This window comes from Pipra filicauda, unplaced genomic scaffold (genome assembly GCF_003945595.2).
Source record: "Pipra filicauda isolate LSUMZ 115617 unplaced genomic scaffold, ASM394559v2 scaffold286_size1242794_pilon, whole genome shotgun sequence".
Lineage (NCBI taxonomy): Eukaryota > Metazoa > Chordata > Aves > Passeriformes > Pipridae > Pipra > Pipra filicauda.
Window position 1 is genome coordinate 106496 of NW_024104405.1, and position 26015 is coordinate 132510.

Genomic DNA, 26015 nt, shown 5'->3' on the forward strand with positions numbered 1-26015 from the left:
GAGCTTCTTCCTGTGCTTAATTGCACCAAGCTCTCAAATTTAAGGTCTCCTGTCCTCTGCCAGATGCCTGGAAGTGCTCAGGATACTGCTGGGGGAGGAGGGAAGAGAGGTGAGAAGACAGATGGTCATCCTGCTCTGCCTTAGCTTGGTTTCTTCAGGAAAAACAACGTGCAGACAGAACTGCTCCTGGTGCCACCAGCTGCAGAAGCCAACACGGTTCAAAGGCCTTTGGCACAGGGGCTGCCCCAGGGGAGGTGAGAGACTGTGGCAATGGAAGGTCCTTAATTGCAATCATATCCCAAGGCTGAAAACCCACTGGATGAGAAGAGGGGGGGAAAGGCTGCAGCAGGCTCGAGGTTTAAAAAAAAATAATGATGCAAACAGAGATGCAAATAAAGGACACGATGTCATCCTGAGGAGAAAACTGTGATTCATTAGGGGCTTGTTCAGGACCTTCTCGAGAAGTGAGACTGAAAAATACCCACATGCACATGGTAGTGAAAGACAGGAAGGTGGATGGGTCAACAGCACCGTGCAAGAGCTGTAGTTAAGAAGTGCAACAGACACATGAATTTTAAGATCGAGAAAATAATCATCTTGATTGCACCTTGACTTAAAGGCTGAGACACAAGCTCAAAAGTTAGTCCAGTGTAACTTCAACACTGTAGATTCTGCAATGGTTGCCAGACTCAAAAATAGACTCAGTGGCCAAGGGACCAATTTTGAGAGTGAACAAGAACTGGGTACAACATAAGGCAAAAAAAATGATGCTTTTCCTTCCTTATACACAGAGGCACACATACTCTTAACAATTCAGACAAAAGAAGACCTTATAATACTAACAGCATTGAATGGATTATTTACAGGAGACAGCACAAGCAGGCTTTGGTTTGTTGCTTCCTGGGAGGAGAAGCAGCCCACATGTCTGCACACACATGTGCCAGTGCCACTGGGCACCGAAAAAAGGCAAAAACCCCAAAGCAAACCCCAACTTGAATAAGACATTCCCAAAGTAGCCCCTTCCCCACCTCACTCCCCCTCCCTGAGCCCCTTCACACTGATGAACAATGGAATCTGTGTGTAAAACTGAGCTCCTTCAGGAGGTTCAGGTGGGTGCCCTGGCAGGAGCTGGGAGGAAGCAGCCCAGAAACTCCCTTTCATCTGCATTGGGCACCTGGACTGAGCAAGGCAGGCAACTGAAAACTCCTCAGCAGAGGTTTTGGGTGAGCAGAAAAGGGACCTGTGGGTATGGAGTACGTGGAGTGCAGAAGAGGGGGAAAACTATAAACATAAAAATCAAGTATGCAATGAATATTCAAACCAGGGAAAGAGATATGCTGAAAAATCTTCCTTCTGCTCTTGGGAAGAGCCACCTTTTAAAGCAACCTTGCCGAGATAACACAGAGTTAAACATTTCCTTATCTATGTTAAACACCTTTATGATTTGAACTGAAAAACAGCACTGAAAACCTATTTCACTCTCCCCCACCCCATGGCTCGCTTTGGAGAGCGGCCAAATTAAAGTGGCCAGTTACATTTCTGCTCTCTGAATATCAACAGATATTCAGTGTTGGCACTGCTGTGTTTGGGTTTCCAGCACACAAGGAAAAGACTTGAAGAAAGACCAAAAAAAAAGAAAAAAAAAGTTTAATTTATGATCTTTGAGAGAGTAAGGGGGAAAAAAAAAAATCAGCCCAGCAGAGCCCTTTATTCCCACCTGGAGCTCTCAGCTTATGATGCTGGTGCACACATCTGCAAGCTGCTGCCCAGAAAAGCACTTGCATCACCCTGTGCAACGCTCCCTGGCACTGCAATTTGGACATGGAAACACAAAGGACTGATAAATCCTCTGGGCTAAGCCAGGCTTTAAGGATGTACCTGGGTTGGGCTGTGCAGGAGATCCAGGTTGCACACAATCCAAAGGTGTGGAAGAGCAGATGCCAGGGGGTGGTTCAGGGAAGATTTAAATCTTAAATCTTCCAAGAGCCCCAGCAAAGGAGGGAATGGGATGCTAACAGAGACCAAGGGTGGGAAGAGAGCCAAGCTATGCAGTGGGATCACAGGGAAGATCACAGCAGCCCAACTGCTGCACTGCAGCCAGGACCTGCTGGAAACACCAGCCCTGAGCCTGCTGGAAGGCTGCAGGGAGGAGACAGTGCCAGGGATGCTGCAGAGCAAGGGAAAAATGTACCAGTAAAGAAACACCGTGGAATGGTTTGGGTTGGAAGGATCACCTCACTCCTCACTAAAGATCACCTCACTCCAACCTCCTGCCATGGGCAGGGACACCTTCCACTGTCCCAGGTTGCTCCAAGCCCTGTCCAACTTGGGCTTGAACACTTCCAGGGATGGTAAGTCCACTACCTCTCTGGGCAACCTGAGCCAGGGCCTCACCACCCTCACAGAGAGGAATTTCTTCCACATATCTTATCTAGACCTGCCCTCCTTCAGCTTCCCCCTTGTCCTGCCACATCAGGCCCTTGTCCAAAGTCCCTCTCCAGCTCTCTCGGAGCCCCTTTAGGTACTGGAAGGGGCTCTAAGGTCTCCTCAGAGCTTTCTGTTCTCCAGGCTGCACAGCCTCACCTCCCTCAGCCTTCCCCTGGAGCAGAGGAGCTCCAGCCCCCCGATCAACTCCTCTGGACTCGCTCCAACAGATCCACACCTTGTGTTCCCCTTGCACACCAAAAGGTGCTAAAAGCAACCAGTGGGGCCAAGCTCTTCAGCCAGGGAGGAGGGAGCCATCAACCAAACAAGAAAACACATCCAGAGATGCAATTTTTGTAAGAACTTTTAAATAACGTGGGCGGACAGGGCCCGCACAGCCCGTGGGTGAGAGGGGCAGAGCCACCCCGGGGTGCAAAGCTTCACTCCAGAGCAGCATCCTGAGCCCCCCACACCAGACATGCTCCTCCTCAGACACTCAGCAGCCCAGCACAGACCTTGCATTCTAATGAGAGGCTGGAATCCAGCATTAACACAAGTGCCACATCGTCTGCGGCATCATCGGACACCGCGAGCGTTTCCACCTCCTGAGGACGGGCCCTGAACCACCTCACTGATGCTTCTTCCGTGCACACAGCCCTGCAGTGCTCCTGGTGTGGGCCTGCACCCTGGAAAGCCACCTTTGAAACAGGAACCAGACATTATTATCCCTAAGGATAGACCAAAACAAGGCAGAAGTGCTGCTGGCACAGGAATCCTCCCGTGTGCTGAAGGTGGTTCGGATGCCAACCACCACACCACGAAGTGTCTGTAACCTCTGGCACTCAATGGCCTGGAGAAGGAGCCTGGGAATGGCTTTGGAGATCTCAAAAGGTGGGTCATCTTTTTAAAAAACCCATTTGTTTCCTAGAGAACACGATATGGTGCTCCCACCCAGCACCAAACCCAGCTCGGAGGCATCATTACTGCTCAAAGGGGGAATGAGCCAGTTCTTGCTCCTAATACTGTTTCTGACAGGTTTCCACCTGAACATACACCTCTAGGTGAGACACAACGCTCCACAGCCCTCCCATGTGCTGGCACCAATGTCCTAATTCCCAGGGGAAGCCAGGAAGCTGGGATCCCACCCCCTGATGGCTGTATGCAGGGTGCCCACCAATGTCACCTTCTTCCCCACGGGCTTTCTGCTTCAACAAGACTCATTTTTGGGCATCCTTTTCATGCCCAGGCTTGCAAGCAGGGTACCCTGGGCTGCCTGTTCCTTCTGCCACCCTATTGCATCGGTAGATCTGTCCTAGGTCAGATGTCTCAGATGTCTCCTGGCTTCTCCCAAATGTCATTCACCACCTTCACCTTCCCCTGCTGCAGCTGTGCAGCCCCTGTCCTACCCCCAGCAGACCCTTACACCACAGGGAGATGCTCATGGTGACTTCTGCAGCTCTCCCCACACCCATCTACAACACAGAGGAAAAATTTTAAGCTGCTAAAAGGAAGCAGCAACGGGTTTTTTGAGACGTTTCCAGCACATGAAGGGTTTTAAAAGTGAAAGCATCACTGTTCATCCAGAAATCCTGACAGCACTGGACATCCCAGGGCTGTTTGCATTGAATGTTCTAATTAATTCTGCCCAGCACTTGCTGAACAAACTCACATGTTTATGAAGGGACTAATTTTTTTCCTCCTCTGCCTTTCACTAGCAAAGATTTCCACGGCTTCAAACAGGGCACTGTTACTCTGGGAAGGAGAAATTGTCTCCAGTCATGTAGACTCCATTACTGGGAGAAAGGTGTGAACAGCAAGCATGTCTGGCAGAAGGATTCATTATACCACCGTGTCCTTTATAATGGGAAATGAAAAGCCCATTCTGATAACTACACTTTATTATAATAGGTCAGAAGAAGTGAAAGGCATCATCTTATAAAATTAACTTCATAAAGGCTGCCTTTAAAAAAAAATATCTCTGCCACTTTATCCACTGCATCTCCCTTCAGAGATTTTTCTCCTCCTAGAAGAGACACGACTCCAAAGTCTTGTCCCACTGCCTGTCTTCACTTTTACCCTCCATCAGAGGGAATAGCTCTGTTTCCTCCTAATCAATCCCAGACACTTGTTTTGCCAGATGCAATAAATGCCACGTCTTTGTCAGGACGCAGAAAATAGTCAGCAAAGGAGTTAAAATTAAAAGAGACACCCACCCCCAAAGGTCTTTGCAAGAAGCAGCGTTACTTTCTTCACAGGAAAGTCAGAATATGGAGATAAATGCACCTGATAACCTGTTCCCTGCCCTGGAATACCTTTCAGTTGCTTTTCTGCTCGCTGCTTCTTTAGTCAAACTGAAGTCCAGTCTGCCAATTGATAATAATTTTGTGATTTAACAGCTTTATGCAAAGTGTTTGACTGCAGTTCCTACAGGTGAAAGGCAAGGGGTGGCCAGAGGGAAGATAAAACACCTTCCACACGCAGTGCTGGCCCCTGATCTCACCCTGAATTTGGAGGGCTACCACAGCTAAGTGGCAGGGGAGGGCTCAAAGTGACAGTCATTGCAAATTTAAGAGAAATTATAGATACAGACCATATGATAACTTCTCAGATCTATTTTACATAGAAAAAAAGAAACAACTCCATCCCCAAAACACACTACCTGAGGTGCAACTCCAACAACTGCATCCTTTGGTGGTAAAGCATCAATGATGCCAAACCCTAAGCAGGCTCTGGACTGTATCTATCCCTCAGGTTGCCTTTGGTTGGGTAGGAATCTTTTAAAAAGTCTTTTTCTAAATCTAATTGTTCCCCCTTTGAGGAAAATAAAACATACATCTCCTCAAAATGTTCTACAGGAGCTGCAAAACAGCCTTATTTTTAATATTAATGCAGTTGGTGCAGACAGGGGGAAGGAGGATGGAAGAGGAGGCTCTGAAACAAACAGTTAATTGGAACTTCCAATGAAGGCTGCGTGGATCTAATGTGATAGATTTTTAAAGGAGCCCAATTTTCAGAAATTGCCAGGGCTCCAATCTGTGAAAATGTGGCCTTTCACAGATCTCCAATTCAGCTTGCCACATCTAGAGTTCCTTTTGAAAAAAAAAAAAAAAAAAGAAAAAAAAAAGTCTTGCCATAAAAGGCCCACAATTTGGTAGCAAAAATTAGCAGCCTTCATGGGATAGCAATCCCTTTGTCTCTCCTCCCCTAACTATGGCTCTTTGGAAAGAACTAAGGACCATTTATCTTTTGTTATTTTTCCTGGTAGTAAAGATAAGAGTAGAATCCAATAAAGAACAAAAATGGGGGAAAAAAACCACACACCCACAAAAGCTAAATCTTCACACCTAGCCCAGAAGCAGCCCCTATAATTGAACAGCTCTCCCTCTGAAGAAAACAACACCTATAGGGTCTCAGAAAAAATAATAAATAAATCCAGGAGGGTGCATGAGAGGTCAAAACCTCCAGCAGAACGTGGCAGGACACGATCTGAACCAGCATCACATCCCAGCAAAGCCTCTGGGGCTGGGGTGGAAGGTGGGCAGCACCTAAGGCTGCTGGAACTAGAAGACATTGATTTTGCAGGCAGAGGACTTGAGCTGTTAACCAGAGAGTCCCTGACTCCCCTACAGAGAAGATTAAACACCACCTTCTCTAGCCCAAGAATTAGAACTCGATATCCTCAAAGTCCAAAATGAAAAAGTTCCTAGAGGTTGTTGTAGGAACACAAACGACGGTGCAGGGCAAGTCTGAGCATTTAACTGGTGGGTCCATAAATAAAAATACCAAAAAGTCTAAAGGCAACCAGGACAGGATTCCCTGGACTGCCAGTGCTGAGCAGCACAGGCACAACAGCTTTAAAAATCCACTATTCAAACCACCCAGCTCCCTTGTTTTGCTGTTTTCCAGTGTCATTAACACCTTCTGTGGGGCTGTTTGAAAAGTGACACAGGGTTCCTTGAAAAACCTCAAAACATGGAGATATTAATTTGGGGAAATACATCCAACACACATGCATTACGTATATTTTTGGAAATATGTATTGGCACAATATATGTATTTGGGTTGATACATATAGTGTGTACATAGATAGACACATATACTGGGTGTGTATATGTAATATACATATGTGTGTGCATAATAAATATATGCACAAATATATTGTGTGTGTGTATATATATTTATTCATTAATTTTTCTCCTTCCCAGGCAATTGGAAAAAAAAGAAAAAAAGCAAGCACAGGAGGAAGCAGGTTGGGGGACAACATCAGCTGCAGGGCTGGAAAGTGGCCCAGAAGCATGTGAAACAATAGAGAAGATGCTCACCCTGCAAAGCCTCCCACCTCCACGGGCCTGGGGCTGTCACCCTCATGGCAATGCCTGCTGGAGTGGCCTGGTGGTCCCTTGCTGTCCCCCCAGCCTGGTGGTCCCCAGCCAGGTTTTTCTGGGCAGGCTAAGAGTGCCCCCTGCAGCCCTGCCATCCATTCCACTGCCAAGTGGCTGCCTGCAATTTTAAATAAATAACTAGCAAAACACAAAATAAGACAGCTAAAAAGCTCCAGAGCAAAGGCACCTGATTTAAAAGCACAAACCAAAGCAATCCAGGAGGATGAAGTGCCTGGCAGTGCTCTGCCATGCCTGGTTTTAGCCTCTCTGAAGGGAAGGAGGGATGGCAGGGGTGGATGGAAGGCTGTGTGTGTCTCCCCACAAGCTGCTGTTTTGAGGATAAACCCCCCATCTCTGAATATCCCAGGATAAATGCAGGATGTTCCCACGTCGCTCCAAGACCACTGTCACCAGCACATGCAGCTGGAAGTTGCACATTCCTTACAATATTCATCAGACTGTTCCTCTGCCCCTCCTCTCCACAGCACTGAGGTGCCAGACAAGACAGGAGGAAAAAAAAAACCACACTAAAAAAAACCCCACAGTCTCTACTGGGCTTGTCTGTCCTTGTGATACACATAAACCTCCCAGCTCCTTGAACTTAACCCAGCACCCCAGAAAGCAAACAGATGCCCCTGGTTTTGTTTGCTCAAGCTTTAGGAAGGTCACCTCTGCAGCCACAGTGCTGGGATTTAAATTAGCAGTGCTGCACGGGGTAAGAAAACTCAGAGCAGTGACTTGGAAGTCCAGGGATTTTGCCTGGACCTGTCAGGGTAGCACTGAAGCAAAAGCATCCAAGCTGCACAGCACAAGGAAGGAAAAGCTTTTGCTGTTTTACAGGGATCTTTACATTCTACCATCACCCTTTCAGCAATGTGTGTTTCAGAACCAAGTCATGGTCTGCCTTCGGTGAAAACCCCAGAATTCACCCCAAATCCAGTGTTGCAACACAGAGCTTTCCTTACACCTTGCATGCAAACAGCCTCCCAGCCATGCAGACAAGCCAGGAGAACACCACATGCTAAAAGAGTAGGTGGAATTCCCTGCAGACAGGGAATTGCAGTTTTCCCTAACACAAACAAATCACTGCCAGTGGTTTTCATTGCATGATCTGGGCAGGTTTCAAAGAGTTAAGCAATTCCTGAACTCCTGAACTCATTCCCACAGTTGTGACAAAAGCACCTGCCTCTGCTTAGACAGGTCCACAAAGAGGCCACCTCCTAACACAGCAAGTACTCCACCATGCCCTGCACATCTGAGCTATCATCCTTATTTTGCAGGTGGGAAAGAGTGATGGGCAGATTTGAACACAAATTCCTCCCAGATTCCTTCTCCAAGCAGAGCAAGGACCATGGCCTGGGACAGTGAGCTAAACATTCTCATCCTGAGAGCAGTAAAGATGGTTTTCTTTTTACCAAGTTTCCCCTGTTTTCCAGGATGCATTACAAGGCAGCAGAAAAGGCTGAGGACATACAGAACACACAGAAAGAAGGCAGGCTGGGATCCCAAAATCCCTGTCCAACACTCGGCATTATCCCAGGCATGTCTGATGGCTGACAAGGTTATTTCTTGTCAGAGAGAGCATTAAGGGCAGCAAAGTTCCACATCCTTACAGGCAAGGGGCAACACCCCACCAAGGGTGGGAGGCCCAAGCAGTGGAAGGGAAAGCCAGGTGGAAATGCTCCCTCCACGAGGGGATGGAGCTGCACCAACACGTGGGCGAGGCAGGTGGAGGAAGGAGCCAGCCCCACTCAAACCTGGGTGCTCCTCCCCAGGCAGATGTGCTGAGCATCAGGAATGCTGCTGTACAGCCTTCAGGAGACAGGGAAAAATACCCAAGGCTGGATCATTTACTGGACAGGCACAGGGATCTCCAAGCTCCATGGATATCTACTGCATGGCTCCAACAGCTCACAGTGGCTCCAGCCACACCACCAGCTCATGGGATCACCACCTCACCAGCAGAATTTCCACACTGGTACCTCTACTGGAATTTCTACACTGTCAAACCATTTGCCTTTACACTCAGTAAAAGGCTTGCTTACTTCCACCAAGACAACAAAACCGCAATTTTAAAATCCAGTATTTAAAAAATCCAGTAACAAAATCCCATATGAAAATCACAGCAGCTCCAGCCCAGAGCACCCCACAGACCCAACAGGAAGCACTTTTTTCCCCCCTACCTGAAGAGCTCCCTGACTTCCCTGACAGTGGCCTGGAAGGGGATGTTTCGGACCAAGATCTTGGAGGTCTTCTGCTTCTTGGCAGTCTGCTTCTTTCGGGAGGGTTTCACAGCAGGCCTGGGGAGGCAACAGCAAGGGCAGGTGAGGACCATGGGGCAGCAAAGCCCCCTTTGCTCTGGGGCTCCTCCAGGATTTGGAATGTGGGGAAAAAGAGGCAGCTGGCTCACACTGACACCCTCGCTCCTGACAGGGGGAATGTCACACAGCACACCAGGAAGGAAGGAATTTCACTGATTTAAACCCCACATCTGCAAATGAAATAGTCCATCTTCAACCCCAGTTTGTGGTCCTGGACTCGTGTTTTCCACTAACTTTTGTTCTGACACCAAATCTCGTCCATTCAACTGTCAAAGAGAACGTACTAATTGATATATTTTTAAAAAGTTAGCTTAATGTAAGCCAATTTTGATTCTTTTTCTTCCTGGCTTATAAAACATCAAGTGAAATTTCGTAACAGAGTATTAATTTTTTTACCTCCAGAATTGTATTGCATTTGGACGAGGTCAGAATTTACCTAACACAAAAGACAGCAGCTTATTTCATAAAGCAAAGCACTTCACATTGAGGGCTGGATACCTGCTGAAGGGATTTTAAAAATCAAAATGGATAAAAATGGTTTATTAAAGAACTGACATACAAAGTGCAGACAGGGAGCTGTCAGACAGTTTCTGGTCCCCAGGAACCAGATTTTCAAACAAATTTTGACATTTAAGATATACCAGCTCCAGTAGGGTTTCCAAAGTGCCTAAAGGACAGTGCTTAGGTGCCAACATTCACCTTCAAACATGTGGATTAATTTTCAATTTTGCATTTAGAATAGTCTGTACTGAATAAAAACTAGGAAGGAAACCCTAAAAATCAAGACTCTAATTTCAAGTAAACTCACCCACAATTAACCATCTCCTCTGCACTTGACTGACCAAAGAAAAGAAGGTAAATCTAAATTTTTTTATCAAGCAAGAAACCTGTTTGTCTTGTTTTGATCAGAATTGGCAGCAGAACATCATTCTTAAGCTCTTGTTTTCTCAGAGGAACTAGGGCAAAAGATTTCATTACCTAGAAAATATTTATCTTCAAGAACTTTTTAAGCCCCCTGGAACTTGGGCTATAGTTGGTTTTGCAATGCTGAGCAAAGCAGAGGGTTTAGAGGAACCTTTTCCTTGAGCATGGAAGGAAACTCTGTGCCTGGTTCTCACTCTGAGCTCCTTTTTGGGGTCCCACTACAGCAACTCATCATTTCTTTTTTTCTTTTCAAGCCAAACTGACTCAGAGTAAAGCACAAAGCCTGATGTGTTCAACAGCTGGAGCACCACTGCTCACATCCCTCGTGATGCAGATGCCAGGGAAGAAGGGAAGGACCCACCAAGCATTAGTGCAGCTTAAATATAACCCTGTTACACAAGTGAGACATGAGCTTTACCTGATAGCTCTCTCTGAGAGTTTCACTTCCAGCTTATGGCCATCTACAGAGCAGCCCTAGAAGTTAAAACAAAGAAACAACAGAAAAAAAAAATATAGTTGATGTAAATAAAGTAATTGAAAGTCAAAGTCACAACAGCTTCCAGGACATAAACACAGCATTTCAAATCTTGCTTTTTTTTCCATCTAGTCCTACCCTTCTCCCAACCAAAGCTTTTCTCTGTTGAACACTGGTCATGCTTCCCATGCCCCAAAACCTCCCAGAGTTCAGCCTCTTCCCTAATCATCCCTGTCAGGGCACAAAACATGCAGTGGGCACTACACTGGGAACCTGGAGCCCTGCTGCCCAATCCCTGCCCAAAATACCCATTTTCCTCTCAAAAGGATGGAGCATGTACATTTATCCCAAGACTGTCCAGGCTGTGGAACGTGAAATGACCACCTGGTGAAGGAGGGACTCATGGATAACAGTCATTGAACATGCACAGATGAGACAGTAATTCCTTCAATCTCCAGCTGCCTGGCCCATAATATCCAGGTAGTGTGGACCAAACACTTGCATGTTTTATTTTTATCATTCATTCCTTCAGAGTGCAGCCAAATCCCGTGCCATGGAGAAGGCAGGAGGAGGTTGGAAGACCCTGAAGTCACAGGCAGAGTCACAGAGGGTAAAGTCAAACTCTGCAGCACTAATTAAATACTAAGCAATATCTGTTCTCCCTGTGAGGGAGAACCTGGGTCTCTGCCCCTCTGCAAAGGGCACCTTGCAGAAAAAACCTCATTAAATTTCAAATTCATTACATTTCAATCACTGTAGGTTTTCTGCCACCCCCACGTTGGATCAGCACTAGGAAACACTCTTCTGCATGGTCCTGTCCCTTTACAAACCCCCTTCCCTCACAGACCCTTTTTACAGGCTTCTCCACCTGCCCAGTGCACCTCATAGCACTGACATCCTCAGCTCCATTTTGAACTCCAAGGTTCATCCAAGTCCTTGCCCACCACCTCTGCAAAGAATTCCAGGCTGGGAACGCCTGAGCTTACCTGGAGCTGGCGTAAGGCTTTCTGGGCACTCTCTGGCTTCTTGTACTCCACAAATCCAAAGCCCATGGAAAGCAAAGTGCCTGTCAAGAAAGGAGACTTTTTAAGCTACCAGGAAACAGGGATGGACTAAGATGTAAAAACAAACCAGGAGCAAGTATTGATTGCCAAAACTGGGGGGACAGAAACTTAATACCCCAGGCAAAGGTCAGCCTGCCCATGTCCTGAGGTTCCTCATGAGCACCCCTGGCTGATTTGTTCTGAGCAAGAACAGCTGGTTTTGGTGCTGATGTCAAAAAGGAGATAATCAATGCTGCACACAGAACAGATTTTTCGCTTTGCAACATTTCAGTGCAAAACTTAAAATAAAACACTGAGTCCCACAAAGCAACTGCTGACACAGACAGGAGGAAGTGATCCCGTTATGGAGACACAAATACTCCCTAAACCTGAGTGGGCAGCTGCCACTTCTATAACAAGGGAGAGGACACCAATTCCACCCCCCCCTCCACAGCAAAGGTTTGCATCGCCTGCAGTCACACCAGCACAGGAGCCATAATTAAGTTATGATTAATAATGAGGGAAGGAAAAATCCACAAGTGAAAGCATCACACCCAGTTTCCAACTTCCCCATGTCAGTGGTATCAGACTGCAGGGATGACCCACAGGGACAGAAGGGGGACGAGATCAGCCCAGACTGGGATGTTGCTGTCTGGTCATGAGCACACCAGACACACCAGCACTACTGAAGAGTTTGCTTTATTTCTTTTTCTTTCACTGGATCCAAGTTTTTAAGTACCCCATGAAAGAGAAGCCCTGTCAAGGCAAAATCTCATAAAGCTTTGCAGCTCCCAGAAAGAAGACACGGCCCTTCCAGCCAGCGCTTGCCTTAATCCAAATTTTCCCTGTCCAACTGCCTGGAAAGTGAGAGCAGTCAATGCAAGAGCACAGCCACTTGTCCTTGCAGCCTGTGGGGCCCAGGGCTGGCAGGCAGAAGGCAAAGGAAGCCCACTCAGCCCAGCACTCAGCCAGACACCCTCGAGGATCCCGGCCCTTCCTGCGGATAACGCGCCGTGCGCAGTTAAATCATGGCGGGGCACCGGTTCCTTTCAACCCGCACCCTGCTCTCTCTTCTGTGCTTCTGAAGGAGTCTGCCTTCTCTATCTCAAGATCTCAAGAGAAGGCCAATTGAGCTTAACCTCCTAGACCGAACCCCGGGGTACGTTTGGTTGCTGCTTTCAGCCATTTCAGCAGCAACACTTCTAGAGACACTAAGGATTTTGCCAAGGAGAACACAAATGCTCAGCCAGATGAATGCTGAAGCAATGCCACACCTGAGCCCTCAGCAACCAGCCAAGGGAAGGAACTGAACAGCAACATCTAGAGTACCTGCTTTGTCTTTCTTCTTGGATATTGTGCAGCTCTTCAGGGCTCCCACTTTGGAGAATGTCTGCAAGGAATTTGGACACGTGATTCAGTTCCCTTTGTCACAGGCTTGCAGCTCAACTTGAGTGACAACGTGCCCCTCTTCCACAGCAGCACACACTCACAGGCCCACCTCCCCCAGCACACACCTGACAAGCAGTCACTGCAGCTCAGTCTTTCTGTAAAAATATACACACACACACTAAAAGATTGTTAAAGAAATCACGATGTGTTCCCATAAATCATCTACCACTCCTTGGAAACAGTGCAGAGATCTGAGATGGCACTGGAGCAACACTGTGGATTACAAGATGCCCTCAGACATATTAGGGGTGGGTGACTTCTGTGATGTCCCCAAAAATTCACCTCTTTCCAAAGATAAACTATTTTTTTGACTTCTTCGTAAAACTACAGCCAGAAGGTAAAAAAAGAAGAGGGGACAAGCCCCAGTCCTCCTCTGAACATTTACATTTGTCCCCAGACCCAAATGGACCAGGGTCTCTACACAGTCTCACAGTCTCAAGGCAGAGGAACACAAGTCCAGGATGGACTGACACTGCTCCAGGATTCTTGGGCCATGGAATGTGGCATTTTACACAGCTACAAAAACTAGCAGAGCTGAGAATTCCCAGCTGCTTTTCCCTATTCTGCTATTAGCATCCCACATGGCTTTAGTAATGCTACACTCTCTCCCAAGTGCTTTGCTGAGGCAAAGCAGCACAGACAGCTCAATGGCAGGAGAAGCTGAGATGAAAAGCACATCTCTGAAACCATCCTTTATTTATTCATTGCCTTCACACACAAAGCAGTATGAGGAAAATGCCTATCCCAAGGAGAAGCATTACAGAAAGCATGGGAAATGAGGAGTCTTAAAAGATTTTCTACTGCCTCCACCTGTCCCAAGGTGGAATTAAACCCCATCAAAACAGTTTCAGATACATTTGTCTTAACTGATGCCTGAAACCCCAAAGTGGATATTCCCAGTCCCAGTGTAATAATGTTTTCTCATCTCCCACTGCAATTTAACTGCTTTAAACACTATATCCCTATGGTTCACCTCCTTCAGCGTGTCTTCTGTGGTGGCAAAGTTGAGGTTTTTGATGAACAAGGTACACCCAGGAACGTTTTCTTCTTCCTCCTCCTCCTCTTCTTCCTCTTCTTCTTCCTGTGCTGCTGCTTCCCCTGAGTCCTTTAGAGTTTCACCTGAAACAAAAAGGATAAACCAAACTTTGTAAGATGAAACAAAGTCAAACTTAGGGGGGAGCTTGCCCACTCAAATTCTGGGAGAGCTCCTGGAATGGGGAGGAAGAAGGGAAGATCATGTCCTTGCAGTGGGAAATCACCCAGACAAAGCATGTATTGTGGCCTGACATGAGCAGGGAAACACTGCAGGGACCCACAGCCTGTCAACAGCAAGTTGGACAAAGTTCTTACCTGGTACCAGCCCTGCTTCATCCTCCTTTTTCGGAACCTCAGCCTTTTTTTTCTGAGGGGCTGGGCTTAAAAAGACACCCATTGGAGCCCATTCCAGATACAACGGCACAGAATGAAACTGTGAAGAGAAGACAGGAAAGAAATGAAGACTGAAGGGCAAGGCCTGAAGAAAAACCTCTGCTCTCAGCCTCATTTTCATCTCGCTCTGTAATGGAAAACACCAGTGGAAAAGCTGAGTAGCTTTTCTAGCTGGTTAAATTCTTTCACAAAAGGATCCAGCCTCACACAGGACCACAGTAATACACTCCTGTGTTGTGAAAGGGAAAAGAAACCCTCTAAATATGTCACAGCCCCCTCCTCCAGCCATCCTCTGCAGGCTGAACCCTATTTCTGAACCCTATTTAGCCACTGCTGGACAAGGATGCATCAGGCAACTCCCCAAATCCAAGGGACAGAGGGTAACAGCAGCGGCTCTGGGACAACTCGCTTCCCTCAGAACTCCCGCCCCGCTCACGCAGCAGGCACTCCCTCCTGCAGCTTCCCAAGCAGCCACGATCCACACTCTCCAGGCAGCTGCCTCACCTTGGAGTAGGCCAGCCTGGTGAACGCCTGCTTGGCCTCTGTTGGCTCCAGGAACTCCACGATGGCCGTGATTCCCCCCTCTGGCAGCAGCACCCGGCCCAGGCTGCCGTGTTGGCCGAACACGTCCTCCAGCTCCGCCGCGCTCGTGCTGGCAGGGAGGTTCTTCACCAGGATCACCGTCTTGCTCCGCTCCCCAGCAGCCTGGCAAGTTCGGTGGGGAAAGAAAGGGAAGATGGGATTTAAAGCTGCAAACTCTGACAACTGCCTAACTGAAGGTTTCAGATCCAACACACCGTGCCCTCTCGCTCCACGCCGCCCCTTTCCAGGGTCCAAGAGGGCCAGCGGCCATTTAGAAAACACTTCCTGTAAGATCCACACCCCAGTACAACCTCCCTGTTCCACAAATGCTCGTGTGTGGAGGTTTCAGCTCCAGATCCACCCTGATATGGACACAGGACTCCTTCCCTGACCATACTAAAGCCATCACATTATGGATTTAAAACCATGCTGAGGGCAGCTGCATTTTCAAATGGATATAACATTTCCTAAGGGTTCAATCCTGCAAGATGGTGAGGATTTAATTACCGGTTTCAGAGAGAGATGAGGACACCAGGACTAGAGGAGGTAGGTCCACAGTGCTGCCTCCAGATGAGCATCTCACCTGACTGAAGGAATCCAGGCTGACTCCGTTTTCAATGAGGAACCGGCGAATTTCCTGGACCAGCTCGGTTTCTCCCAGAGCAACTCTCACTGCCACGCTGTCTTTACTCTCCTGCAGGCAAGAATGTCAGTCACCTGCTGTTCCTGCTGCTCCAAAAGCAGATGTAAAGGAAATGTGGCAGAAAGCTTAAAGGTAAAATGCTCCAGCTCCTCTGAAGCTGTTGGAAGTTTTGCTGTTGGAATCGGAACACTTCCCAAAGCAAAACAAAGTTTCCAGGAAGGAACTGAGCTTTCAGGTGTAAATTCCCATCAGTTGCTGGTTATGTAGAAATACAAAATTCAGGCACAGAAAAGCAGAGGGGGAAAGAGGGCTGGGACTGTCACTGTCCTAGTGACAAAGGGATTGATGGGCTCAGATCCCACAGAGGTGCTACAGCATCACAGACCTCTCAGCCTCACGGAAGCACAGGGGCTTTAGGAGAGACCAGGACACAAGGAAACAGGTAGGAAAGGGATCTCCCACCCCAGCTGATGAGAACACCCAACTCACAGGATCCAGCACTTGGCTTTTGGAAGCGTTGTACTTCTGAGCCATGGCATCAGCCACAGCGTTGGTCCCCACAAACAGCGTGTTCCAGTTGTGAGAGCTGCAGAGACAAACAAGGGCCAGGTTCAGTCATACGGCCCCTTCTTCCACTGAGGGCTCTCTAGTTCATACTCCTGGGAAAAAAATAGCTTTGAATGCCACCACGAGCAGCCAGAATGAAGAGTCAGAGAGAAGGTAGGGTGGAATATCCTTAGAGAATTGACAGGATGAGGGAGACATGTCTGGAGGGCAAAAAGAGAGGCAGCAGTGCAGACAGCTGAGCTCTTCTTCCCTAGACCTCACTGGTCACAGCTCTGCAGCTATAGCTGGGAGTTCAGGTGTTGACTCAGAGGAACACACTTTCCAACTGTTTTCCTAAAACCACAAAGCCCACGCAAGCAAGGTTGCATCTCTTTCCCTTTAAATCAGAAAGTATTGGCCGCTTCTTTCAAACTAATTTGTCACACAGCAAGATAAAGTTCCTACAAGTTTTAGAAATACAGGTGGCCAAGTAGAGGAGAAAGACCCAACTGACCTGAAACCATCACCCTGAAGAATTACAACTTTTATTAGACACCAGAGAAATAAACTCATACACAAAGCCATTCAAAACCCTGTTTTTCTCAATTTCTGCTGCTCACTGAACTACTTGAACAAAGGACTCACGTGGGTAAGAGACAAAGGAAACAGAGCTGCACAGCAAATGCTTTATTGACTTTGGGAATCTATACAGCCCTGCAAAGCCACTTGGGAATTTGGCAGGTTGTGTTGTACCTGGCACTGTTGGCTTTGTCCTTGGCCTCTTTGCGCTTTTTGTAGGAGGAAGATTCTTCTGCATCCCCATCTTCGATTTTCTCCTTTTTGATCGTGGATGGTAAAAGATGCATCATCCTGCCCTACAAGACAGGAAGAAGAAGTCTAGCAGCTTTGAAATAACCCACAGAAGTCCATGAGAGGAGGAAATTTTCTGGCACCTTTGCTAGTCAAACAGCCAAGGTGGAAGGAGGGAACTTTCCTTCCCAAAGGAGACACGGCTGCAAGTCAGAGAGGCCATATAAGAGACAGACTTGGAGCTCTTTCTCCACCTCTACCAGGATTTTGGTGCCTGTAAGGCTGTTCAAACCAAGCTACTCTACCAAAAGCACCTGTGTTCCCAAACAGCACAGCAGAAGAGACTCAATCTGTGCAGCAAAGCAGAGAAGGAAACTCTTGGTCGTGTTAGTAACAAACATTCCCAGCAGCTGCAGCCCAACAGCACAGGAAAACCATCAGTTCTGTACCTGGAACACCTGCCCATCCAATTCTGCAAAGGCCTTCACTGCGTGCTCAGGAATCATGTAGGTGATGAAAGCAAATCCTTTGGGCTTCTTGGTCAGTCTGTCAATAGGGAAATGGATCTCCGAGAGGGGCCCTGCAGGGGGAAAGGCTTTATGGTGAGAGATGTCCCTGAACGGCCACCACACAGGATCCCAGAATCATTTAGGATGGAAAAGAGCTCTGAGATCACTGAGTCCAACCTGAGACCAACTTCGACCTTGTAAACTAGATCATGGCACTAAATGTCATGTCCAGTTGGTTCTTGAACACCTCCAAGGATGGTGACTCCACCAGCTCCCTGGGCAGCCCCTTATGATGTTTAACAATGCTTTCTGTGAACCTTGATGTCCAATCTGAACCTCTGAAGAGGATGGGAAGGGTTACACTTTGAACTGGCATCTCCCAGACACAGCCAGGGATGAGGGAGTCAGGGAGGGCAGAGCAGCTCTGGATATTGCACAGGGTGTGTGGTGAGCCACCAACCTGAGCCAGGAGCTGCAGGCTGACAAGTTGGCCCAACAAAAGCACCCCAAGTCTGGCTGTGCACCACGTGGCAGCTCACAGGGCTCTGAGACATGACACAAACCAGGCAAGCTCTGAGCAGCTGCATTTATCTTCAGTCTTAATCCTTCCACAACCTAACCCTCTCTGCCCCCAGGACACTCAAACGCAAAGATAGCCTTAAATCTGTTTAAATTCAAGGTAGAAAAGGGAAACTCCAAGCTTCCACCTGCCATTCCAAACAAACTTGGGGCGTATCTCAGAGATTCCCCTCTTACCTGCAGCATGTATAAGTCTCCTGCCAAGCACACCCCACAATAAAGATGATGAGAGCTGGGCCATATTCAAGAGATGTGGGACATGGAGCTTTGTCCATTCACACCCAGCACGAAAACCTCTGTGTTTACAGAGGAAAGATGTTGCTCTGCAAGTCTCAGCCCCAGGGCAAACACTCACCATACTTTGAAAAGATCTTCTCCAAGTCCTCCTCGGTGCTCGTAAAGGGAAGATTCCTGACAAAGAGTCTCCCTGATTCAGACAAGTCCTCTTCCTCCTCATCATCCCTCAGCCTTCTCTGCCATGGTTGGTTAGTGGGTTTTGCTGGAACAGTTTCTTTTGGGGTGCTCCTGCATCGGGAAACCTCAACACATCGTCCACCTGAGCCACAACCACACACAGAGGCACGTTAGGTGCTTCCCAAGGCCATGGGCAGCCAACATCAGTGCACAAAGAGCCCAGGGTTACAGCAGTGACACAAGCAATTACAGTCCCAATGCCACAAGCAATTACAATCCCAATCCCACAAGCAATTACAATCCCAATGCCACAAGCAATTACAATCCCAATCCCACAAGCTCTGAGCAGGACTCTGCCTGATTTAAAAAAAAAAAATAAATAAAAAGAGGTGGTGGGGGCTACAAGAGATCAGTCCTCATAAAAACCAGGTTATCAACAACTCCTCAGTCTCCCTTCCTTTCAGGGAGCTCCAGCCCCTCTGCCTGTGCCAGCCAGGCTCCCGAGCAGCTGTTCCCATTCTGCATGTGGGTTTTGCAAACGTAATTTCAGGAGTTCCACTAAGGCCAGGCACAAGTCTCAAGCACAGGCTTACAGAACTGTTTGTACAGATCCCAACCAGACTGAAACAACATCACTTTTATCCCAGGAACAAGATACACCTCGAGCACAGGACAAAACACGAGGGCCCAAGAGGAACAGGCACAGTTCAGTCACTTCCTCCTGACACGGCACCGGGTTTATCCCGTGTGGGCTGAGCAGAGGAACCACCCCCACCATCTGCCTGGGAAAAACTAAACAACAGGAGATACTCCTACAGTGAACACTCCAGCAGCTGAGCACCCTGCCAGTGGCATCAGCCAGAACAAGGAGGAACAAACAGCCCTTACCCATGTATTCTTTTTTTCTCTTCAAGGCCCTCTGCACTTCTGCTTCACTCTTCAAGTCAACAAAGATGTAACCTTGGAGGAAGGAAACGTTCAACTGAGCATCATGTGGGGAACATACAGCCACTAATTGGCTAATTAAGGGTGAATTGGGCTTTCTCTAGTATAGATTCCTATAGATAAAGCATTCAGCTCCCATTAAAGTTTCAATCCAGCCTGAAAACGGCCACGTCCGACTGGAAGGCTGCCTTTAAAAAGCTTATTCTCTACATACAAATCAAAGAAGCCCAACTTAACAGCTGAAGGAGGCTTTTACAGGTATCTACAGGAGGAAATAAAAGGTGCATCTGTTTTTAGGCTATTAAAGGAAAAGAGCACATAGCAAAGCTCCCTGACAACTCCAAGAACCTGCTCCAAACTCTTTCACAGGCACCTCCAGCAGTCACAGCCTGTCAGGAGACCCACCTTGGCTAAAGGCTGCCCTGCAGCCCATAAACACAGGTCAGCACAGTCCCTGGGTGCTGCTGCAGCTATCCCAGGGGAACAGGCCTTTTCTTGGCATGGTTTGGGATGTTTAGGAAAATTCTGGAGGCAGATCCTGCAGCTACTCCTAAGGGAGCACAGCCAACATTACTCTGCCCCAGGCATCCTATGGACAGCAAGTAGGGCAGGAGAGCTGCAAAGTCACAGAAAGGTCTGGAATAATCAGGACACAAGCCAGTGCTCTGAAACTGCAGACAAAAAGAGCAGATAAAAAGAACTGAGAGGTCCCCTAACTCACAGGTCCACCCCCCCCCTTCCACACATAGACATTACCTGAATTCTTCCCCTGGGTGTTTTTTCCTATCCTAACTGCCACTGGCTTCAGAGGCAAGAAGAAATCACGGATCTTTTCCTGCAGGAAGAATTAAAATTGTCTGAATAAGTTTTCAGCTGCAGGAAGCAGCAAGTTGCAGACTTAGGTTTTTACATCCAGTATAAAAAACACCCCGTGCAACAAAACGTCTCTGCACAAAGCCAGTTCTAAAGTTTCCCTGACTGCCCACACAACCCTCAAAACTGCTCCATAAGTGAAAAGTCTCTGCAAGGATCATGTTGAGAACCCCCTCTGGAGCCTCCATCCCCAGCTGGGTAACAAAACTTGCCTCAGTGATGTTCGAGGGGGCACCGCGAAGTTTCACTGTGAACGGGGTGCTGGCTTCTGCTGAGCTGCCTTGGTTCTGCACACAAGGATGGGGAAAATAAAGGAAAAAAAAAAGCTGAATGAAAGAAGAAAAATCACAGCACAACAAGCTGGTCTTGTCCAACAAACAGGAGGCTGAAGAGTGGGAGGGGATATCGAGAGATTCTCATCACCACAACAGCCTGGGGGGCAGGTTGGGAGGCTGGGACAGTCACACCCCATCACTGACACTGAGTTCTGCAGGACAGCATTTTATGCAGACAGGGATGGACACAGGGAAAAACAGGAAAGCCTCTGAAAAGAGGCACTAGCAGCACTTGTTTGGAAGGCTGATCTTTAGGAATTCATTCCTAAGAAGAGATTTTTCTAATGGCTCTCACCCAGTGAGCCAAAGCAGCTGGTACCTAGAGGGTCCTGCAGCCTTCACAGGCCTTCAGCTCACCCCTGGAGAGACTGACAGACACATACTACCCATAAAGCTCCTGCTTTAGAGAAGACAAAAGTCTAATTCAGCTGTACCTCTACTGTAGACCCTTTTTTCTTCTTCTTCTTCTCCACTGGTGTCTCTTGCTGTGTGTTTTGGGCTTTTACCCTCCCCTTTTTATCTGTGCAGGTGCCAATGGTTTCTGCAATGCCTGAATCCTCCTCAGTCTCACTTTCCTCTTCCACCTCCTCCTCAGTATCTGTTTCTTCCTCTGTACTGGATGAGGAGGAAGAATCCTTCACCACTTTAGATTTCAGGTACTCCATATCTGAGAGGTCTTTGCTGTTAGCTGCCTTCTTCCCTCCTTTCTTTGCTGCTGGGGAGGAGAGACCAGAGAAGTTTTGCACACAGATGCTGCTGCTCTTTCCTCAGCCAGAGAAAAGCTGAGAACTGGCACAATCATGACAATCCCCTTCCTCTACCCTTTCCATGGGAATGACAGGCTTGAGAACAGCAGAGCAATTTTATCTCAGCACTTCCAGGCTGACAATTTGTTTTTCAAAGCAACAGTTCATGTGTAAAACAAATTAGAGAGGAGATGGAGGAACTCCATGACAAGGGATTTTGTCACAATTTTAACTAAATACTCCAAGCAGACCACAGAGAAGGTTTTAAAATGTTCAGTTTAGTTTTGCAAGGAGAAGGACAGAACAAGCTGTTCCTCCAAAACACCCCTCCACCCCTTGCCAAGTCACACCTACACCTGAGTTACCCAAAGGGAGAAGAGGAGCAGCAGGAAAAATGCTGTTCACTCCAACAGAACAGCATAAGGAAATACCATGTAGGGAGGGAGAAAGGCTCCAAACCCACACCCATCACTGCTGTAGGGACACTGGATTCTAAAAGGCATACACTAGACTGCAGCCCAGACTTCCCAGTCTTCTAAGTTAACCCACTACTCCAGTTTTCCTTTCAGGATCCAAGATACTGAACTCTGTCCCTTCCCATCAACTCCAACAGGGCCCAAGCACACACCATTTCCAGAAATATGCAATCAAAGGCAGACTAGATAAGTTCACAGACAGGTTATTAAATAAACAGAAACCACATCCAGCTCTGGAAATCCCAGGGATGAAAGTAGTTGCAGGACAGGAGAGCATTTAAGGGAAAGGTGCAGACTTTTTGCCCTGTTCTCTTCCCTAACACTGCCCTAAGGACCCAGGGGTAGGCACAGATGCTTAATATAAGAAAATATCAGAAACTGCATTTCCCATATTCCCCAAATTTGGGAAAACAACCATACATCCACAGCACACAGAATGAGCACCATGCTTGAGGAACCACCTTCCTTGTTACAGTGTCTCTGTGGGGAGGAAGGACTCTGATTTGGGTCCTGTCAGCACCTCTGCCCTCACAGTCACCACGACCAACACAAGTGACAGTTCCTTTTGGTACCTTTAGTTTCCTCCTCATCTTCAGAGGGCTCATCTCCATCCTCACTCAGTTCCTCAGACTCATCTGAATCAAAGTTGAGATAATCAGCTGCTGCTGTTGGTTTGCTCTTCTTGGGCTCCTCTGGCAAAGTGTCATTAGCCCAAGTGGCCACCTGAGACCGTTTCTGGTGAACCACCAAGAACTCCTGGAATTTTTTATCTTCTTCCAGCTGTTAAAAAAAGAAACTAAGCAGATAAGCTGTGAAGACAGACACAGGAAAGCTAACAGTGAGTTTGAAATAAAGATATCCCCTCATTTCCAGCAAAGTAAAAACAAAAGTCCCTTAAGGAGAGCTCAATTTACACTGACAAGGTGAGCCCTTAAAGTGATTAAAGTCTTCATGAGATCTCTCATTCCTACTCTTTTTTTATAATTCATTTTTAGAAAGTACTTTAAAAAAGAAAATAAAACACTGAAAAGAGCAAAAGATGCAGAAGTTAAATGTGAAAAATCTTGCACATGGTTAAAAACCAGAAATGTCGAAACAGGATTGTCCTGGATGCAGAGTGTGGCCACATGGGAGTAGCTGACAATTAAAAGGCTGGACCCCAGTGTTGGGGCTGTTAAAATGAGGGTTTGTTGCAGCAGAATTGGACTGTCACAGCCTGAATTAATAGCATGGGAAGGACTACAGAAAGGAACTATTCAACTCTTGCTGTTAATACAAGCTAGCAAGGATGTAGGGACTGCAATTCAACCTCAGCTCACCTCCTTCAAGTTATCCGTGGGATCTTTCTTCTTTTTATCCTTGGGGAAAAAAATTAGAAAGGCTTATTAGAAGCACAGCCAATTTCAGGGAACATAATGGTCCAGGGAACAGAGATCTCAAGGCAGAAAATCCCAAAACCAGGACTCCAACATCCACTGTCCCAGCTGTTCTGTCCCCTTCCCTACACACCAGGCCAACCTTCTCTCTGCCACATCACTGACACACATCAGAGCCTCAAGGGATCAGGCAAGACTCACTTTCTTTGTGGCTGCAGGAGCTGCACTTGCCACAGGCTTCTCTGTTTGTTTTTCTGAGGCAGGAACCTTCTGAGAGTGTTTGCTCCACGCTTTGGGTTTTGAAGGGTCACCAAAAGACTTGCATAACTCCACCTGGAAAGAATCAGATCTCTAATTAAACACATGTTCAAGAGTCTGCTTGTGTAACTGCTGGATAACTTCACTCAAGAATCTTTATTGCAACCCTAAAGGGATGGAGGGTGTGTGCAGGAGAACAGGTGACTTCATACAGATGTTCATTTTAAAAGCACAGAGCTACATGTTCAATCATGGGAAACAATCTAACACGGGAAACACTTTATTGTGCTCATTTAAGCTGAGTCATATCATCACATAATCCTGCAATGGTTTGGGTTGGAAGGGACCTTAAAGTTCATGTTGTTCCAGGGACATGTTTCACCAGCCCAGGTTGCTCCAAGCCCCATCCAACCTGGCCTTGGACACTTCCAGGGATGGGGCAGCCAGAGCTTCTCTGGGAAACCTGTGCCAGGGCCTTCTCACCCTCACAGGGAAGAATTTCTGCCTAATACCTAATCTAACCCTGCCCTCCTTCAATTTGAAGCCATTCCCCCTTGTCCTGTAACTACAGCTCCTGGTGCAAGTCAAGTCAAATAAGTTATCCTGTTTATCCTGAATCATTCTCTATCCAGAACAGCAAGATTTGAAATGAAAAATGAGCTGAAATTCAAAATTTCGGATTATGACAGCTCCCAATCTGACTGTGCTGCTCCAACCAGCCCTGAAATCACTGCTATGCACAACCACAGCCCAGCTGAACCCAGCACCTGCTGAGACTCCAGCAATCAGAGCTGGCACCAGGCTTTGCTGCTTTACTGCAGAGACCTTCACCTTCAGGCTTTCCTGATCCCAGCTATTCACCCCTAAGACCCCCAAAATCTTCAACACCAAACCTTCTTAAAAATCCCACGGAGATAATTTTTCAGCACCAACTCACCGTGATCCTGGAAGTGTCTATGAAGCTTTTGTTGAAATGCTTCAGGGCCGTTTGAGCTTCATCTTCAGACCTGTAGCCAATGAAGCCAAACTTCCTGAACTTGCCATCCTTGGTGAACTTCAAGCAACAGTCAGTCAGTGTTCCAAAGGCAGCAAACAGTTTCCTGAAGCGATCCTCCTTAATCTGGGAAAGAGGAAGGACAACGTGAAGGGAAGTCAGCCATGGAATGCAAATACAGAGATGCTTTGTGGACAAGTCCAAAACAAAATGTTCTCTATCGAAGGGCTGTAGGAACCACACAGTGGAAACCAAATCCCTTCAGCCCTCCATGAATCCCCTCCATGGACAGAGAGGGAACACGGTGGGATCCTGTGGAGGACCTGACTGGGGCAGAGCAGCACAGTGAGCACCTGTACCCACCTCCCAGACACCGAGGGAAGGGCAATGGCCACAACAAGCTCTGCTCCCCCACCCTGAGGGGCTGCCAGCTCCCCTGCCCTGGGGCACCTCCCTGACCACTCCAGGAGCTCTCCCTGCCCAGCGTCCCCCACTATCCTACCCCCGAGGGAATCCCCACGCTCCCTCAGGAAGACCCCCGTCCCAGTACATCTTCACAAACTCTTATGTCCTTAGAGCCCCTTCCGCCAGGACATCTCGCTGCTCCCCCATCAAAACATCTTCCTCTCTCCAACCCGAATCAAGAACTTTCCCTGCCGGGGGGGGCGGGGGGGAGGTGTCTTCCCGCTCACCCCCGTCCCCACCACACCGCGGGACTCCCTCCCCTCCTGGTGCCTCTCCCTGACCGGGAACCTCCCCGCGCACCCCCTTCCCCTCCCGGTGCCTCTCCCTGCCCTCCCATCCGCCTCCCCCCGGCGCATCCCCTCAGACCCGTCTCTACACCCGCCACACCCCTTCCACCGGCCCTTTCCGCAGCCGCACGGCGGTCTCACCCCATTGGGGAGGTTCTTCACGATAAGCCGCGACATGTCAGCGACAGGACCCGCGGGGAGGGGAGCCCGGAGCACTCGGAGCCGCCGCTCTCAGCGCCGCGCACGCCGCGCCGTGGGCGCCGCCATGTTCCCAGCGGGTCACGTGGGCCGGGGGGCGGCGGAACCCGGATGTTGGTCCTTAGCAACGGCCCCTTAGCAACGGGGCCCTGCGGGTGGCAGGGGGAGCGTCACTGGGGCACCGGGGGACAGCGACAGGCGGCGAGGGGGGGAATAGGGGGAGAATCCCTCTGATCACCCCCGGGTTTCCCCGAGGTGCGCGGCTGCGGTCCCCCGGCCTGTCTGCGCTGCTCGGCGGGGCCGCAGGAGGGAGCTCGGCGCCCGCCGGTCCCGGCTCCGGGCGGCCACGGAGCCGAATTCCCACCGGAGCTGTTGGGCTTGAGCGAGGGGAAGCCGCAGTCCCCCGCTGCTCTAAAAGCCACGAAGGAGCGAGGAGGGAAGGGGGACGGAGGGTCTGGACCAGAGAAGCCGTGGCTACCCCATCCCTGGAAGTGCCCAAGGCCAGGTTGGACGGGGCTTGGAGCAACCTGGTC

General features: G+C 48.4%; 1 protein-coding gene across 2 annotated transcripts in view; it reads right to left on the reverse strand.

Annotated features, from left to right (window-relative positions):
- Positions 1–25545, reverse strand: part of RBM19 (RNA binding motif protein 19) — a 68284-nt gene extending 42739 nt beyond the window's left edge. The window contains exons 1-21 of one of the 2 annotated variants that reach the window (XM_027715642.2): positions 25426–25545; positions 24476–24658; positions 23482–23613; positions 23224–23262; positions 22477–22684; positions 21117–21394; positions 20560–20634; positions 20231–20309; positions 19418–19489; positions 18471–18671; positions 17477–17607; positions 16971–17092; positions 16161–16257; positions 15612–15722; positions 14951–15151; positions 14369–14486; positions 13992–14137; positions 12899–12959; positions 11513–11592; positions 10470–10525; positions 8990–9106 (exon numbers count right to left, since the gene is read on the reverse strand). In XM_027715642.2, the coding sequence (XP_027571443.1) occupies positions 8990–9106; positions 10470–10525; positions 11513–11592; positions 12899–12959; positions 13992–14137; positions 14369–14486; positions 14951–15151; positions 15612–15722; positions 16161–16257; positions 16971–17092; positions 17477–17607; positions 18471–18671; positions 19418–19489; positions 20231–20309; positions 20560–20634; positions 21117–21394; positions 22477–22684; positions 23224–23262; positions 23482–23613; positions 24476–24658; positions 25426–25461 (2543 nt within the window). In that variant the 5' untranslated portion in view covers positions 25462–25545. Of the gene's footprint in view, positions 1–8989; positions 9107–10469; positions 10526–11512; positions 11593–12898; positions 12960–13991; positions 14138–14368; positions 14487–14950; positions 15152–15611; positions 15723–16160; positions 16258–16970; positions 17093–17476; positions 17608–18470; positions 18672–19417; positions 19490–20230; positions 20310–20559; positions 20635–21116; positions 21398–22476; positions 22685–23223; positions 23263–23481; positions 23614–24475; positions 24659–25425 lie in introns of both variants that reach the window. The other variant, XM_027715640.2, reaches the window with a different exon arrangement.
- Positions 25546–26015: the final 470 nt, after the last annotated feature.